This window comes from Musca domestica, unplaced genomic scaffold (genome assembly GCF_030504385.1).
Source record: "Musca domestica strain aabys unplaced genomic scaffold, Musca_domestica.polishedcontigs.V.1.1 49, whole genome shotgun sequence".
NCBI classification, from domain to species: Eukaryota; Metazoa; Arthropoda; class Insecta; order Diptera; family Muscidae; genus Musca; species Musca domestica.
The window spans coordinates 2,230,496-2,249,526 of record NW_026712344.1 but is presented as its reverse complement, the minus strand read 5'-3'; the positions used below and the strand labels follow the sequence as shown (position 1 = coordinate 2,249,526).

Sequence of the window (19,031 nt, the reverse complement as noted above, 5' to 3'; positions counted from 1 at the left end):
GTCTCCACTATGTATACTACGGCATCTTTTGGAAGCCGAAAATACGCCTTAAACGTGAAATAGTTACATGATTATTCAGACCATTCCGACGTGACATATACTTACAGCACCGATGGCAATTCCAACGGATTTGAATTATCTCTCAAGCTTCATCGAATAGATGCAACGTCCTGAACATTTTCTTCTTCATCAAAAAATAATTCCACTGAACTTATTATTTTAAAACTCTTTTATTGTTTAAATTGTGTTTTGTTATTTCGAATTTATTGACATTTTTGAAGTTTAGAGTTCACAAGATGGAAAATACACTGATCGATAACACGTTTATCGACAACTCAATTGGGTTGCCTTCTATAATACAACATTTTAGTTCAGTCGCGCTGACAATTGATAACGCAACCCAAGTTTGGTGGCAATGCATAATCGAGCCATAAGAATTTAAAGGACCCCACGTTGGGCGCCATTATAGTGCGTGAGTTACGATTATACAATCATAGGACATGGCTTGGCTTTCGAATTTGGACCTCTATTAACCGTGCTTTACCGCTATTATTTGTACTTCACAATTCACCCTCTTTCTCTACCATTCGTACACAATGTCATTTGTATACCCTCCACCTTGGAAAGGAGAGTATATTTATTAACATCCCCAAATATTCGTTGTAGACCCCATAAATTATATATATTCATAATCAGCATAAAATTCTAAGTCGATTCGACGATGTCCGTCCGTCTGTCTGTCTGTTGAAATCACGATATAGCTGACATTATTTGACGTAGAGCTTCAAAATTTATCAGAACAATTTGTATTATGTCCAGGATGGTTGGTATTGAAAATAAGATATATCGGTCCACGTTTTCGTATAGTCCCCATATAGCGGGATCTCCCGATATTCCCTATTTTGATGATTTTTGCCACATTTTTTCACGGATTTGCCTAAAAATTGGTATTTGTTGGTCATAATGAGTTCTAGCATCGGTGGCAAAATATTGTATGTATTGGTTCACGTTTTGGTATAGTCCCCATATAACGGTACCTCCCAATATTCGGTATTTTGATGGCTTTTTATCACATTTTTTCACGTATTTGCTTAAAAATTGGTATTTATTGGTCATAATTGGTATTTATTGGTCATAATGGATTCTAGCTCCGGTGGCGAAGGATTGAATGTATAGGTCCAGGTTTTGGTATAGCTCCCATATAACGGTACCTCACTATATTCGGTATTTTGATGATTTTTGCCACATTTCTTCGTGGATTTGTCTAAAAATTGGTATTTGCGGACGAACTTAATATTTTTTTACTTGTTTTCTTTAATTTAGGAATTCTTTTTATACCCTACAACACTATGAGTTGGGGGTATTATAAGTTTGATTGGGCCAAAAATTATGTAACACCTCGAAATATTGGTTTCCCACATAGGAAAGTATATATGGATCTTTCTATCTCGCCGAGATGAGTCGATCTAGCTATGTATGTCCGTTCGTCCGTCTGTCCATGTTAATTTGTAATCAAGCTACAGGTTGCAATTATGAACCGATCCTCCTAGAACCCTATTGTTTTTGGAGATGATCGCACTATATTTAGGGGTTGAAATGGACCAAAAACTGAAAAATTTCCTGATTTTGCAGTTGCTCTATAGGCCACAATTATGAACCAATCGATGCGAACATTTATATGGAGTTAGAGTTTAGGAGTGGGCAGAAATCTACCAATTTGGGCGGCCATCGGACAATAATTAGCGGGTAAAATAGACCCTAACTTTTATGTAAGAAAATAGGAAAATGTCCACTAAACCGCGAATATTTTCCATCTCAGCCAAATTACAAATACATTAAAAGATCACTTCTGATGCTAATAGCCAAGAAATCGGATATATAGCAAAATAGGTGAAATATAAATGTAAAAGAATTGATCGTATTTATTCTGCTTATAAATCAAGAACCTCTGGTCCGATGTTCACAATTTCCATCAATTCGGAATGGTCTCTTGCCAGAAAACGATAAAATCTAAGAAAATCGCGGAAAAATATGCCAATAAAAAGTGAATATCTTTTTTTCAATTTTTGTCATATTTTTTATCGCATGCGATTTTTTCAATTTGACTTACAATTTTGAATTGTAAATTCTCTAAATTTTTACGCCCCCAAACGCCACGTTTTGAGGGTACTATATGCATACCGCAATTATCGTCCGATCCTCACGAAATTTTGCATGAAGGTAGGGTTAGGGTCAGAATTAAAGCCTATTATTCTTAAGATCTACATTTAGAGGTGCAAATGGACTAAAAAATTTAATTTTTTCTAATTTTGTAGTCGCTCTATAGGCCACAATTGAAAACTAATCGACACGGAATTTCGCATCAGAAGAGAGTTAAGGACAAGGAAGAAGTCTAGCATTTTGGATGACCATTGGATTATATTTAGCTGTAAAATGGACCACAACTTTCGTGTGGAAATGTTTTGAATACTTAACCACACTACGGAGTGCGTAAATATTGGCCAAATTCTTCGGGTCAAAAACTAAGGGTAACCTCTGGGCGGGGCTATTTGACATTATTTCAAAAACGAAATCTTTCCAAATGGATTTGGATATAAGGGGACTTCGAACATATTGTAGTGTTGTAGGGTATCACATGCTCGGCCCCGCACGACTATAGTCTTTGCTTACTTGTTTTATTTTGGGTTAAAGTTAATGTTATGCAAAGTGCTAATTTTTTGCTGGCAGAGAGGAAAAATCGCCTTTTGTCTATGGCTGGTTTAGGCTGAGTACCACATGATTACTTGATGTGAAATGGTGGGATTTCCGTTGTCTTTCGAATATTAAATTTCGTTTAGTATTTGATTCAAAGTTGGTTACATAGTCTCATTAGATCTCTGATCAAGAGAAATATTTAGATATACCAAGTTTGAAAAGATTTACTGTCGTTTTTTAGCAAGCTAGCAGCAAGTATAAGAAATTTTGCTGGAAAACGTAAATAAAAACATCCATGTGTTGAATGTTGGGAAATAAAAAGACACTCAAATTCTTGAAGGTGTAATGGACTTGGAAGCTTCACGAGACATGAAACATATTAACACATGAATATTGGAGCAACAAGAGAAATGAACAGTGGTAGATTTTTCGTATCACATCAAAACAAACTTCCAGACCAGAGTGTTATTTTACAAGTATAAAGGCCGGGGCGAACCTTTAAAACTCTCCACCATTTCAACGGAATTTTCAAATTTCCGAATATCAGGTCTTACAGTTATGTCGGACTATAAGAAAACTTGGACCCTCATCTGCCAATGAGGCGGTAAAAACTAAATACCAAATTTGAGATCATTCTCTTGAAGATTGTAGCTAAAATCATCAAAATACCGAAAAATCGTATTAGGGGGGCTATGCGAAAACGTGGATCTGCACTGGCCAATTATTTTGTCATAGGAAGTAAATTCTGAATTTGAAATAATTCCTCTCAAAAGTGTAGCTAAAATCATCAAAATACAGAATATTGGCAGGTATCGTTATATGGGGCTATACGAAGTACGTGGACCTGCATATGCAATTTTCTGCCAGTGGAGGGAGTATCCATTACGTACTCCAAATAGCAAATTTGATAAAATATGGGTGAAAAATGTGACACAAATCATCAAAATAGCGAATATTGGGGGTCCAGCTATGAGGTCCTTTCAAAAAAGTTCCCAAAATGCCAAATTACCGCAAATTCTTTTTTAAAAATATGACTAAAACCGCCAAAATACATTAAATATTGCGGAGCTATATCAAAATATATAGCCCATTTTCAATACGAAAAATTCGTCAGCCTACTTCATGTCGTTCGGGAGCTAGAGTGATTTCCACAGACGGCCATGGTTAAATCCAAGGAACAATGAAAAGGTAAGGTAGAGGATTGTATTGTATTTATTTGTATATTGTATTTATTGTTTTGAAAATCGAAGAAAAAATATTTTCAAAATCAATGAATGGAAAAAACGTATATTGCGATACGGGTTCTACAGATATTTGCCAGTTTTGCCATTCAATTGAAAGATTGGACTGTTTGTATCATATTTTTTAAGGAATATCCAAATATTTCATCATTTTAAAAATATGGAAAATACAAAATAAATGAAATCAATTTTTTTGCACATAATTTTGAATAATTCTGACAGAAAGCGTGCATAGTCTCAGATCTGTATTTCTGTAGTTTTACGAAGCGAAATCGACATAGAATCTTATACTGATCAAGAATATAAATTATTATTTCGAGGAGTTACAAACGGAATGGCCAACTTAATATACTCTTCATACTTTGTACGAAAAAATGTATCCAAAATTAGCTGATTTAAAGTTGAGGCTGAGACAGTGTGGGTATAAAGGTGCAAAATAACATAACGAATATCTTCCTGATGATATTGTTTTATTGATGACACGTGAGTCACTTTGTATCTGTCAGTTCATATACACCTCATCTGTACATATTTCACCATATTCCTTTGTTTCGCATAGACTATTATTTGCCACTTTCAAAATAACATTTTTATAGTTTTTTAACATCTACTTTAGATGAATCGATCACCTTCTTTAAAATAATAGGGTTCCCGGGCAAATATTTCGCGATGTTGAAAGGGAAATGACAAAGGCTTCCAGAGACATTTTGTTAAACATTTAGAAAAAAATTGTTTCATAAATATTTTTTTGTTTTGCAATTTATTATTGATTTTAAAAGATGTTATTTTAAATAACATTATTATTTTGTTTGCAATATATATAGTTATAAAGGAATATGTTGTTTTTTTGTATATCTAATAAAACTTTGTTCCTATAACTTGTTAGGGTTTGTAGTTATGATAGTTATTTTATTATTTGACTATTTGACATTTGTTTTTTTGCTTTGTTTTTATTACACTATAATATGTTTGAAATTTAAATACATGGAAAAAGAACTGTTACAATTACTATTTATTATTTGTTGTTCCTTGTTGCTTATATAAGATGTGATGTATATTGTTTTTGTTTTTTTTTTTAATAGTATTTTCTTTTGTAATTCAATAATTTTCCATTTTTTGTTTAGTTATGGTTTCTATTTTCATTTGTATTTGGCACAATTGTTACTAATTTAAAATTAAAAAAAGGAAGAAAGAATAGAATAGAAGAGAACAGAAGTGTTTATTTTTTATACATTGCATAAATATAGATTTAGATATATAGTAGTTGTAATTTGATTATTAATTTTGTTTTGTTTCGTTTCTTTTCTTTTGAATTGCTGGGCAATGGTAGTGATATATGTATATGTATGTATGTTTCGTTTTTGTAGTTTATGGTCATTGTTGTTTTGCTTTTTTTTTTTTGGAATTCATCCTTCATTTATTTATTTGATAATTGAGCCGAAGGAAGTGGATATGCATGATTAAAATAAAATTTCCAATCTCATATATACTATGTATATATTAAGGTATGTAAAATGGAGTATTTATGTCATCGGAAAATACAAGATCAATATTTTATGTGTGTGTGTGGGTGTGTATATTTTAGCGTTTACACTATAAACAATACTTTTTTTAAAAGACTAGAATTCTATTTAAAACTAATTAAAGAGAGAGAAAAAAGTACACAAATTACGGAATATTAATAAAAGCAATTTTAAAAAACAATGTTTTTTTTTTTTCACTGTGTCTAAAATAGCATTGCATTGCAGATACTTCAGAAAAAAGCCTGATTCGAAGCGTTCACTTTCTTGTGGTAAAGTGTAAATTTCAAAACACATCATCACACATTCCATTGTGTGGAAGAATCCAAACTTCTTCACTTAAGAAGTATATACGATTTTTTATATGCACACAGTGTATTTAACTAAATACCATTGTTGTATTATCTTAAACTGTTAACCATTCACTTTCAGTACCATGGATTTTAGATAAATTTTCCATTTAAATTGTATGTTATTTAATAGTTTTTTTCTTTAAATTAAAAGAATATTTTTAGACTGTTTTACTTAAAATTATATATTAAATCTACACAAAGATGTCAAAGAAGAAGAAGAGCGTTACTTTTTTTTTCTAGGGTGAAGTTTATGATCCTCCACCTCAAAACACAAAATGCATTAGAGATTTACAACAAAAAAGGTAGTTTTTAATTAAACGTATGCAGAACTTAATTATGTCTTTGACGTACGCGCACTTTATACAAAATTAAATTGTAAAATATAGTACACAGTTTCTTACAAAAAATATATATATATTGTATTGTTTAAATGAATTCGTTTCATTTTCTTTTGTTTTGTTTTTCATATTGTTTTCATTTGTTATCATTGAAAGAGAGGCAGCCATATTGTAAAATTTGGTATTAGTAATTGGAAAAAATTGAACAACATTATTACAATAACACATACCCGACTTGTAATAAACCCCATTTGCCCACCTTTGGTCATGCATTTTATTTCATTATTATTATTTGTTGTTGTTGTTTTAAAGTGGCTATGCCAATTAATAAATTTAATCGTCCCACTCATCATCATTACCCGATGATTCGGATTCATCATCAGATGATTGCATTACACGACCCCGATCTAATAGTGCTCTTCTCAGAGCATCAGCCAATGCATCGGTACCAGAGACATGTTCATCGCTGGCACGATTTGAAGGAATTTCACGACTACTAGCCGGTTTAAGTTCAAAGCCCATACGAATTTCAGACATAAGGTCGCCATGTGAATCGCCACTGCCAGTGCTAAGGGCTGATGTGTCCACTTTCTGTAAAGAGAAAAAAAATAATTTAATAATAACATATTATCATATTGGTAAAGACATAATCATGAAATTTAAATAAATATATAATAATATAATGCGAGAGATGCGATATGACCCTACTATCCTAGATCTGTGAAAAAAAAACATCTGCATTCGCTTCCTCTGTCAGAAGGCTAAAAGCCAAACAACAGCATCGAAGTATTAACCCAAGAACAAACATTAAACCCTGAGTAACCTACGGTGTACAGTCATTAACAAACCTTAACTTAAGGTATATTTCACTTATAATCAATGGCTTCTGATTAAAGATCCTCTTCGGGTAATTATCTTCTCGGGTGTATGTAATATCTGAATCTGAAATATTCAATTCGCCAATATCAGCTTTTTGAAATGTAGTAAAAAGCCCTCCAGAAAAAATATCCACGTTTTCTGAACTAAAAAACCTCTAGAAAATTTACTTAACTGATTCACAAGAATGTCCTTCCAGAAAAAAACATAAAAAAACAGAAACAATTCTAAAAAATATTATTTATTTGCTCTGAAAGCTCCTGTCAGCAATTCTTATAAATTCACGTTTATTGCCACGAAAGTAACTGCGGACATTTTATTTTAAATCTACGTTTTTCTGCAAAATGTTCGAAAATTCAAATATTTCGGTCTGAAATTTCTTCCGTAAAAATACCTCGTCTAATGGTCTGGCAATTGATGGAAATTACCTCGGAAAAGATTTCTTAAAAAATCCAAGTTTATTGGCCTGGCATTGGCTCAGAAAAAATGTTGTAAAAATCTGCATTTTCTAGACCATGGCTCAGAAAATTTTTGAAAATCCGTATTTTGAGCATTTTTAAGCCACGCAGTGGATTTAAAATATGCCTCAAAATTCGGGTCTGACAGTGGCTCAGAATAAAGTGCTTTCAAAATCCACATATATTGTCCCGATAGTGCCGTGGCTCAGAAAAATGTTTAAAAATCGTTTGCGGTCTTAAAAATATGCATAAAAGTTAACGTTTTTTACTTTTATTAGAGGGAAAGAAGGCGGTCACAGAACACCTCCTTTTCTAAACGAAAACAAAAATAGACTATGCCCATGTAGAGGAACTGCAGTGCGGCTGCGGAGATAGATACACGGATAGATAGTGAGGATGAAAGCATGATTTAAAAGTTACTCTTTTCATATTTCTCTTCCTGCCGAAAACCGATTCATCAGACCAAGATAAATTGAAATGTTGAGGGCAACTCATAATTGATTGTGACACCGCTTCTTTTGGAGAAGGATAACCAACAAACGAGATAAATCTCTATGTGATTGGTGTACATCACTAATCTTAGAACAGAGGCAATCCAATGATTTCCTTTTTTAAAATAACGTGAAGATATGCTTTAATAGAAACTTAATTGTCCTGTGCCGAAGTCTGATGGATCACGATGGAGAATGGTACGGATGTAGACCACTTTGGGGTATTAACATTTCTCAACCAGTCGTCAAGCGCCCAAATCTTTACCGAAGCCTTGAAAATGAGCCGATTTTCCTGAACTAAAGTCAGGTTTTAGTTATATGTTTCGACCACAAGGCTATAATATTCGAAAGACTTTTTAAGTTACCACAGCGGTCTGCAATAATATAGGAAGTAGAAATCAGGCTTTCAAGTCTCTTGCCGGCAGCACTTGTCCAAGGCACAATGCCCTCCTGAGAAATGCAACATAACACCAGTAGATCATTTACATAAGAAGACGAAAGTTCTCTCTTAAGTCTACTTGGATGTTACAGTGGGTGTCATTCAAACCACTATATGGTGGATAGAAGTCCCGCCACATAGAGGCAACGTTTTAAAACCAGTAAAGAAAGTCTTAAAGTCGGGCGGGGCCGACTTTATGATACCCTACACCACTTTGCTAATTTAGTAGACCTCAACATAACAATTAAAAGTTTTTATGGGAGAATTCAATGCTCATTTGGTGCACAAATAATTTAAAATCGGATCTATCTCGTTCTATGGGTCTATCTCGTTTCCTTTTGCCTGTTACAAACAAATGCACAAATACATAATACCCTGACCACCTTGTGGTGTAGGGTATAAAAAGACCTTCCGGATCAGGAAGTCTATCAGGCATGCCTTAATAGAATTAACACTGATGCAGCCACCCATGTAGTCAAGCACAACAGCATAAATGTTGTCCTCGGAGTCCACCTCCCAATTACAGTTGAAGAACGTCGCCTAGACAAAGCAGATTAGTTTTGGCCCCATTATGTTTCGAATGGTGCAGCCGCTTCAATTCTACTGGCCGCAAATTGATGAAGAAATGTCTGCCCAGCGTGTGATACAGGATGTCTAAGCGGAACCCTAAAAGCAGATTTAATACAACCGAATATACGAACGGATCATAGCGTTCAAATTGGTAGTTTATATTGACTACCACAAACAAATCATTAGGTATGAGAAAAGAATTGAAAATTTGTTGTAACAATGTGCCGAAGATTTAAGTGTGGTCTAAGAAAATATAGCGTCTATTAAAGTCCTAGAACTCTACTATTGTCTGCAGAGCGTTAAGACATTATATCCTCTATAGTAGAACTGAAGATTATCTCTCTGAGTCAAAGTTATGGCTACTACCATACATTTGTAGATTTTTCAAGAATGTGCGATTTTTCAAGAATAAGTTTCGAAACTTTTAACAGATATTTAAACAAATCAAAATTAATTTGTATGGTACACAACAAAATGTTTTACCTTAAGTTGTACGCCTTTACGTATGCTATCCATAAGTTCACTACGTGTATCAGATATTGGTGGTAAACTAGATGGAGCCTTAGTTTCAGTTTTAACATGCGTTGTTGTAATTGAGGGTACTTCACCCATAGCCGGAGGTGGTGGCGGTGGTGGAGGTGCAAATGAAGCCGCTGGTGGTGGAGGAGGTGGTGGCTGTTGAGAGAAAACGAAAACAAACAAATTATTATTAACAGTCCCCAAACCTGCAAAAGATAAAATCATTAACATACCGGTGCTGTACTAGGAGCTGGAGGTGGTGGTGGTCTAGAGGGTGGCGCAGGAGCTCTTGAAAGACCAGGCACTGTTGTAGGTACTGGTGGTGGAGGTTGTCTAGCTGGTGGTGGAGGTGCAGATCTTGGTATTGATGTTGTTGTTGTTGAAGTCGTAGTATTGCCATTTTGAGCCTTAACAAAATATTGGAAAGAAATAATTTATTTAACCAAGTTGTACATTTTTTATAATTCGTAGCAACAACTTACATGATGATGGTGATGTCTTGTTGGTGGCGGTGGTGGGGGTGCCGCAGCTATTGTTGTTTTTGGTTTCTCCACATTCTCCTGTTTCACAATATCCAAAACATTTTGATTCTGTATAAAATCATAGATGAAAGCCCTTGTATCACGATCGCTAAGCTGGTGTTTCGATACGCCAGCCTTGGCAAAGAATTGCGTTAGAACTTCATCGTTTTCATCGCCCTGACAATCGAAGCCCTTATCATCATCCCAGCCGACGTGTGAAACGTGACGGAAATTGGTCGGTGCACCAATATCACATTTATTAACTTTGGGTTTTTGTTTTTTGTTGTTGGAAGACGACGACAGCGAAGAGAACAGATGTTTCGATGTTGGTTGCACCGGAGCTGGGGCTGGGGTAAAATTGATAGTACCAATTTTGGAGGCATTGTTACGCAGCTGTACAGTATTTGAATCCGGTTCTTTGGGCAATGGTGCTAGTGGAGCGGAAGGAGCCATTTGCGATTTTCGTTTATTACGTTTTTCTGAAACGATGGGAGTAAAGTTAACATTTTGTTTTTTTTTTTTTTTTTGATAATGTTTTTAGCAACATGTAGCCACATGAATGTAATATATTTGAAATTATGAACATTGTGAGATACGTGAACGACATAAATTGATGTGGGGATGTATGTAACTGTTTTCATGGGGTCCATATAACATTAGTGATAACTAATTAACTTGAAAGTTTAACATTTAATAGAAGCATTGCGGAAGACAGCTACACAGATTTGTACTTACACGATTAATATATACATAAATGAAAAGGTTTAGAGGGAATTTATTTTTTTTATTATAATATACAGGATGAGATAAAAAAACTGCAACATAGTCAAACACCATGCTTTTTACATTTTTTTTTTTTAATTTTATTAAATGAAAGCAAAAAATGTCGGAAATAGCATCAAATTTTAGAATAAGTTTAGATTTGTTCGAATTGGTCATTGGATATATGGCCTTCAAACGGCAAATGAAACTGTCACACGCTGCTCGAATGTTGCCATGCGGTATTTTGGCCCATTTCCGGCGAAGCGCTTGCTTGAGGTGACCGACACATTGGTATTTTTTAGAGCCAACCTTGCTTTCCAAAATACTCCATACACAATAGTCCAACGGATTGTTTAAAATGGGGAAGTTCCGTGCTTTCGGAAAGACACCCATACTTGTCAATTCCCTAGGTGTTTCTCTGGGGATATTCTCAACAGGAGTTATCAAAAAAAAAACAACTCCCATGACAACAATTTTTATACCCTCAGCCATATGGCTAGAGAGGCTATATATCATTTGATTCGGTCAAAACGTGCCTAGTCCAAAAAACGGTTTTAGGCCCTAGGTCTCTTTGGATCAAATCCGTTTCTGGACATTTGGATTCGATCTAGCGATGTCCGCCTGTCTGGCTGGCTGCTGCGCACGATAACTCTCGAAGGGAGTGTCCGATTTGGACAATATCAGTCCACTCCTTCTGGTACCTCCCCCACAAAATGTCGAAATTTTCAAAAAATATATTTTCTGCACATAAAGATGATCAGATTTTGCTCCAACTTTGCAAATCAGGTCAGGTGCGAAAATGGACAATATCGGTCCAATATCAAGTGCTTTCCCCACAAAGGTTAAAAATTTTGAATAATTACAAATCTTATAAAATGTGATGGAAGAGTCCGCTTGTCTTCAAATTTCACGCATCCCAATAATTTTTAATAACCCAAGGTCTGGTGTTAAGATGGAATATATCGATCCACTCCTTCTGGTACCTGCCCCACAAAAGGTCGAAATTTTGAATATCCATGAAGCTCATAAAACTCGAAATAAACATCCGATTCCATTTAGATATATCGGTCCTCTCCTTCTAGTACTTCCCCCACAAAAGGTCAACATTTTGAATATTCTTGATGCTCATAAAACTCGAAATTAATTTCCGATTCTATTCATCTCAATATTTCCATCAACACAAGATCTGTTATAAAGATGGTAGTAATCGCACCATTTGTTTTGGTACCTCCTCCACATAGGGTTCAAGATTTTGAAAAACAACTCGCGAAATAGCAACCAACTCTTTTCAAATTTTAGATATCCAATTATTTTTGCTAACGCAAGATCTGTTGTGAAGATGATATATATCTGCCAACCCCTTCAGGTACCTCACCCACAAAGGGTCGCAATTTTCAATATTTATCTGTCATAACTTGCGAAACAAGTCGACGATTCTTTATAACTTGCTATATTTAAATATTTCTTTAAACCAGAAATCTGATATGAATATGCTATTTATCGGAATTTATGATTTTGCATAAAATTGCTTTCAATTTCCTTCAAATTTTGCACATACTTATATTTTTTTATGTATTAGATGAAATTTGATAATGGAATACTCTAAAAAATACTTCTAAAAATGTACACATATCTCATATAAAGTATAGGAAGTATTCGAAGTAGTCCAAATCTGGTACGATGTAATATTTATATCAGTCTTAGGTCAGATACGAATTGGTCAAAATGGACCAATTGCTTCGGAACCTCCCCCATAAATGGTCAATAGTTTGAATAATCATAACTCAAGTCTGGGGGCATACAGCTGTCGGCGAAACTGACTGATACTGTTTAACTTGTTTATACCAAAGTGAGGATTGAAAGCTCAATAGAACTAAACTAAATCTTACAACCGCTCTTATAAACATTTCTGCACTGCTATGCTTTCTCTAGGAAAATGAAATCAGCATAACTAGCATATTCGTTTTGTTTGATATAACAAAAACCTTTCTTTGACGGTGCCTAGCCTATAAATAGAACAAGGTTGACATTTATTTATTATACCCTACACCCCAAGGTGGTCAGGGTATTATGTCTTTGTGCATTTGTTTGTAACAGGCAAAAGGAAACGAGATAGACCCATAGTTCCTTTTGATGATCTGCATAGAATCACATTCTGAGTCGATTTATGCATGTCCGTCCGTCTGTCCGTCTGTCCATGTATTTTTGTAAACAAAGTACAGGTCGTATTTATTGCCCGATCCAGATGAAATTTTGCACAGATCATTTGTTTGGTCCAAGGACGAACCCTATTGAAATTGGAGATAATCGGTCAAAATTTACATATAACTCCCATATATATCTTCGTCCGAGTTGCTTTTTATTGTGCACCAAACGTGTAATATCAGCCTGAATTGTATGGAATTTTGCGTATACACCCAAATTAGGCCTGAAAATAAGTATGCCAAATTTGATCGAAATCGGTTCAGATATAGCTATAGCTCCCATATATATCGTTCATCCAATTTGTTATTTTTGCCCTCCGCAGCCGTAATATGCACTCTGCAACAACAATATTTGGGGAAAAATATCAAATACAGCTCAAAAATACATTTGCAAAATTTTATCGAGATCGGTTCAGATTTGGATATAGCTCCCATATATAACTTCGTCCGATTTACTTTTTATTGTGCACCAAACGTCTAATATTTGTCCAAATGGGATGGAATTTGGCACTTACGACCGAATTGAGTCTAGAAGCTAATATATCAAATTTGGTAAAGATCGGTTCAGATATAGCTATAGCTTCCATATATATTATTCATCCGATCTGTTATATTTGTTACCCATAGCCGTAATATGCACTCCGTAACAACGATATTCAGGGAAATATATCAAATACAGCTCAGAAATATCTTTGCAAAATTTTATCAAGATCGGTTCAGATTTGGATATAGCTCCCATATATATCTTTATCCGATTTCAAATTAATTGTGCACCAAATGGGCAATAAAATTCCGAATTTAAAAGATACAAACGCTTGGCATATTTAGTCCTTTGAACTTTAAATTATAATTATAAGCATAGCGTGTATGATTGAATTCTCCCATAAAAACTTTTAATTGTTATGTGGAGCTCTACTAAATTAGCAAAGTGGTGTAGGGTATCACAAAGTCGGCCCCGCCCGACTTTAAGACTTTCTTTACTGGTTTTTGATATCGTAGTTGTTTTGTTTTTGTAAAAAAAGGCAGACTTCTACACTAATAAATATAGACGATTTTAGCTATGTACACAACAATAATAAAATTAAGCCTGACTATTTTGCAAGAACAAAATATCTGCGGCAGGGCAACAAAGAAAATCCAAGACGGTTGTATTTCATAAAAATATTACATAGACCACAAACAAAATTATCTCAGTTGAAAGTTTTATTTTTATATCGGTGAGTTATTATTGAAACTTTGACTAAAACGATATTAATGTTGTGCTTGATCATGATTTGGGTAATAATACATTCAAGAAAGATTCGAATGCATTGAATGAATGGGTATAGATTTTCGGAATCAATGAAATTATGCAAAAACAAGTTGATATGAATATATCTAATATGCAAACACATTTTGCTACTTTCCAAAAAGAATTTGGACTTTCTGAAAAATTGTTAACAAACGATGTTTGAGGTTAATCACCTAATATTGCTATTGAATAGATATTTTTATAACAATAATAATAAAACACAAACAAACAACAAAAGCAGAGCATAAAACAAAAGCTAACCTAATTTCTTACGGTTTCTTGTTTCAATGGTTTTATCCACAGCCCGGTAAAATGAGTCACATTCATCTTCGGAGACAAAATTCAATGCGATATGTCCATCCTGGAAATGGAGATGGGGTAGAAAAGAATAAATAATTATTTTCATCTCAAAAGCACACACACACATACCTGTCCCTCAAAAGTCAACAGAAACGAACGCGCTTTATTTATTTTCATGGCATCGTACAGTTCATGCTCCCATATCAGTTCATGTTTGATCAGGCAAAATGCTCGTAAAAAATAGGAACGTAAATCCCAATCTTTGACAAAACATACAACGCCGGTGTATTTCTTTTTCCAATGCGAGTGAGCGGAAGCTTCGGTTTTGTAGATTTGTACCACGGCTGTGTTTAAAGTCTGGAAGTAGAGAAAACAGACAAAATTAGTTACAATTGAATATTCTATGAAATTGTGAGTTTAAAAAAAAATAATTTGTTTCCAATTAAAAATTAAAGCGCTAGAATGAATGAACCTTCTCAAATGCCAGACCGGGATAAACTGAACGAACTGACGTGACTTGTGTCCCTTTGCAAATTTTTCCTTTTCTCCTTTAATTTAATAGAGGTTTATTTTTAAATTATTATACTTGTTGGTTGGTCGGTTGGTGTAATTTCCTTGACCAACACCTACCTATCTTTATGTCAGGAAAAACACTACACTGTGGTTGCATGCTCCCAAAATTGCAAAATATTCTATACAAGGGGTAATTTTTCTGTGGCTACAGATAAAAGTGAGGCTTGTCGAAATAACGATTTTGAATAAAAAAAAATGCTTAAACAAAAACGAAAATATAAATAAAATACCTCTCAAATGATTCCCTTTATTTGGTGCCTATACATAGACGCGGCCCTTCACAAATAATTTTTTGTCATAGGCTGTAGTACCGATTCCCAACTTCAAATACGAAATTTGAAACAATTCCTGTGAATAATGTTGCTAAAATGATAAAAATACCCAATATCGGGAAATACCGTTATATGTGGGCTACACGATTTTCAGTCTAAGGCTGTAGTACCAATTACGTTTGAACAATTTCGGCGAATAATGCCGCTAAAATCGTCAAAATACCGAATATCGGGAGTTACCGTTATATGGGGGCCTATACGAAAACGTGGACCGACATTTTTGATTCCAAATGTCCTGAGGACGGTATTTTGACGATTTTAGCGGCATTATTCACCGGAATTGTTCAAACGTAATTGGTACTACAGCCTAAGACTGAAAATCGTGTAGCCCACATATAACCATATCTTCCGATATTCGGTATTTTTATCATTTTAGCAACATTATTCACCGGAATTGTTTCAAATTTCGTATTTGAAGTTGAGAATCGGTACTACAGCCTATGACAAAAAATTATTTGTGAAGGGCCGCGTCTATGTATAGGCCCCAAATAAAGGGAATCATTTGAGAGGTATTTTTCTACGGATTTTTTTTTTTTTTTTGATATTTTCAAGTTCCTTTAATATGGTGGAGAGTAAAGTTCGACCCGGTGTTTTATTTATTTATTTATTTTTTTTTTTTTGGGAAATTTCTTTCAATGATCTCCCATGAATCATTAATTTTATTGTCAATATTCTTTCAAGTATCACTTTAGCATTACCCTTAGATTTTTTAGATATTCATTCAGATTTAAAACTTTTTATACCCAACACCACACCGCGGAGAGGGTATTATGTCTTTGTGCATTTGTTTGTAACATGGAGAAGGAAGGAAACGAGATAGACTCTTCGGAATCGTTTTAACAAAGACAAGCCCGATTGAAATTTGTGATAATCTGTCCAAATTTAGATATAGCTCCCATACATATATTCGTCCGATTCCACTTTTTTTGTGGCCACATGAGTAATATACGTCCAAAGGGAATGTATTTCGGCACATCCGACCGAATTCAGCCTAGAGATGAAAAAACTGCAACCAACTTCAGACTGCTGTCATTTTTAAACCACTCGTCCGACAGATGTTAAAATTATTCCAGTGACAGCTCAGTATATTGTTTACAATCGTACAAAAGCATTTTGGTGAGAATTTTCCAGAAAAAATGTTATTCGTTATGGAATTCAAACGTGATAGTGTAATTTCTTTATATTTGGCTGGAAAACCACAAGTGGCTATCGTTAGAGCACTCCAGCATTTAAATGTGAATAAATCTTTTGTGTCTCTCGTTCCATTGCTCGTTACCGTGATACTGGTAGCGTAGCTCGACGTCAAGGAAGTGGACGGAAGAAAACAGCAACATCAGCAGAAATGGTTCGATGAAGTAAAGAAGCGATTTCATCGAAAAACGCTTCGCAGTGGACGTAAAATGGCTCGTTAGCTGAACATATCGCAATAATCCATTCGGCAAATATTGAAAATGAGCTCGGGGTAAAGCCATTACAATTCCAAAAAATGCAAGAACTTACACCGCAACAGAAAGAAAATAGACTCCAGAGAGCTAAAGAGTTGCTTCGCTTGGCCGAAAGTAGTGAACTGCCGAATTTGGTTTTTTCCATTGAGAAAACATTCTTTGTCCAGCAGTTTGTAAACAAACAAAATGATCGTGTTTACTTGCCAAAGAGGTCAGGTGAAAATGTGCACCTTCGGTTGGCCGCAGACCTTGGACATTCCAACAGGACTCAGCCCCATCGCACTCAGCAGGCGATACCCAAGAATGGTTACAAAATGAGGTTCCTCGCTTCATTTCCAGCGCACAATGACCACAAAAATCTCCGGGCCAATACCAATCCGTTGAACTATTGTGTCTGGAGTATTTTGGAAAGCAAGGTTGGCACTAACAAATACCAAAGTGTCGATCACCACATGCAAGCGCTTCGCCGGGAATGGGCCAAAATACCGCAGAGCAACATTCGGGAAGCGTGTGACGGTTTCATTGGCCGTTTGAAGGCCATATTTCGTGCCAAAGGTGACCAATTCCAACAAATCTAGGCATATTCTAAAATTTGATGCTATTTTCGACATTTTTGTTCTCATTCAATAAAATTTAAAAAAAAAAGTATAAATTATGGCGTTTGACTTTGTTGCAGTTTTTTATCTCACCCTGTATATCATAAATATCTATGTTTTTGTTTCATCCGATTTGGTGTTTAAGTCCCTTACATTCGGCCAAATTTTATCGAGATTTGGATATATATCTTCATCCGAAATCAGGTTTATTGTGCACCAAATGACTAATATACGCATAAATGGAGTGATTTTCCGAATTCAGCCTAGAAGCCAGTATATCAAATTTGGTGAAAATCTTTTCAGATAACGCTGTAGCCGCCATATATATGTTCTATCCGATTTGGTGTTCAAGTCCCTCACATTCGTAATATGCACACACGATAGTGAAATCTGGTACCGTATATCATATACAGCTCAAAAATACCTCAGCCAAATTTTATGGAGATCGGTTCAGATAACCGATTCCACGGTTATTGTTCACCATATGTGCAATATCGGCCAAAATTGGATAGGATTTTCTTCATATTTAACCGAATTTATCCAATTGATGGAACTTGGCTCCGATATGTTTTTAATATAACCCTACTAGAAATCAAAAATGCCTTCGTTAAAATTGGTGAAAATCAATTCAGAAGTGGATATACCTCCATTATACATCTGAAATCAAATTATAACCGTTCAAAAGCCATGATAGCCATTCAAATAAGGTTCATGGTTGGTATGATCTACTTCATATAAATTCCCAATATAATCTTTTTTTGTTACGGCAACTACTAAATTTGTCATATAGCCGACCCCGTCCAAATTTTTACCTTTGCTTACTGGTTTTATTTCACTTATGTATTCCAACTTAATCGGGGATTTAATCGTGCTGTTATATATTTTTTAAGGGTCCATCTTAGCTATAGCTGTGGATATTTAAAGTAAATTTTAACATGTCCAGAGGGAGTCTTGTCGTTCCTGGTTCTACATTATCCATTGTCCCTGCAAGAACGTTCTAAGAGACCACTCCAAAAGATTTAATTTTCTGACATTTTATTCGAGATTGGCAACGTTTTGCTAAAGCCCTCATATAACGGGATCGCTTCGCTTTAAAATACAAAACGGACTATTTTGGAAATGAAACAACAGTTCAAGACTTAATTTTGTTTTGTAATTGTTTTTGAAAAAATTTCAACCCCATTATAATTTTTCGCCTTAATATCCCAGCTATTTGGACATTTTAGTCCACTGTTTGGCAATGAATCGCGAATAAGTAGCAGCAGAAAAATTCAAAGGTAGTCATCATATCGTTACTTAAATAACATCATTTCATTTCGTATCAATTCATATGCGTGAATATTTGCTGCATACAAATGAAGTACTGCTGAAGTAGTCGCGGAGCAGCAGATTTGTTTGTCAGCAGCTAGCTGCAATCACTTCCGCTTCGTGCCCACTTTTATAGACATTTATAGTATGGATGGGGGAGGAGGAGGGTTGACGATTTAAATATGGCTTGTTGGCTAGAT

The 19,031-nt window shown here is 34.9% G+C and overlaps 1 protein-coding gene across 4 annotated transcripts in view; it reads right to left on the bottom strand.

Annotated features, from left to right (window-relative positions):
- Positions 1 to 4,774: 4,774 nt before the first annotated feature.
- Positions 4,775 to 19,031, bottom strand: part of LOC131800433 (actin nucleation-promoting factor WASL-like) — a 38,271-nt gene continuing 24,014 nt past the window's right edge. For 3 of the 4 annotated variants that reach the window (XM_059127929.1, XM_059127930.1, XM_059127931.1), the window contains exons 3-8: positions 14,707 to 14,934; positions 14,539 to 14,638; positions 9,982 to 10,499; positions 9,733 to 9,906; positions 9,464 to 9,655; positions 4,775 to 6,737 (exon numbers count right to left, since the gene is read on the bottom strand). In XM_059127929.1, coding sequence (XP_058983912.1) covers positions 6,480 to 6,737; positions 9,464 to 9,655; positions 9,733 to 9,906; positions 9,982 to 10,499; positions 14,539 to 14,638; positions 14,707 to 14,934 — 1,470 coding nt within the window. In that variant the 3' untranslated portion in view covers positions 4,775 to 6,479. The remainder of the gene's footprint in view (positions 6,738 to 9,463; positions 9,656 to 9,732; positions 9,907 to 9,981; positions 10,500 to 14,538; positions 14,639 to 14,706; positions 14,935 to 19,031) is intronic. The other variant, XM_059127932.1, reaches the window with a different exon arrangement.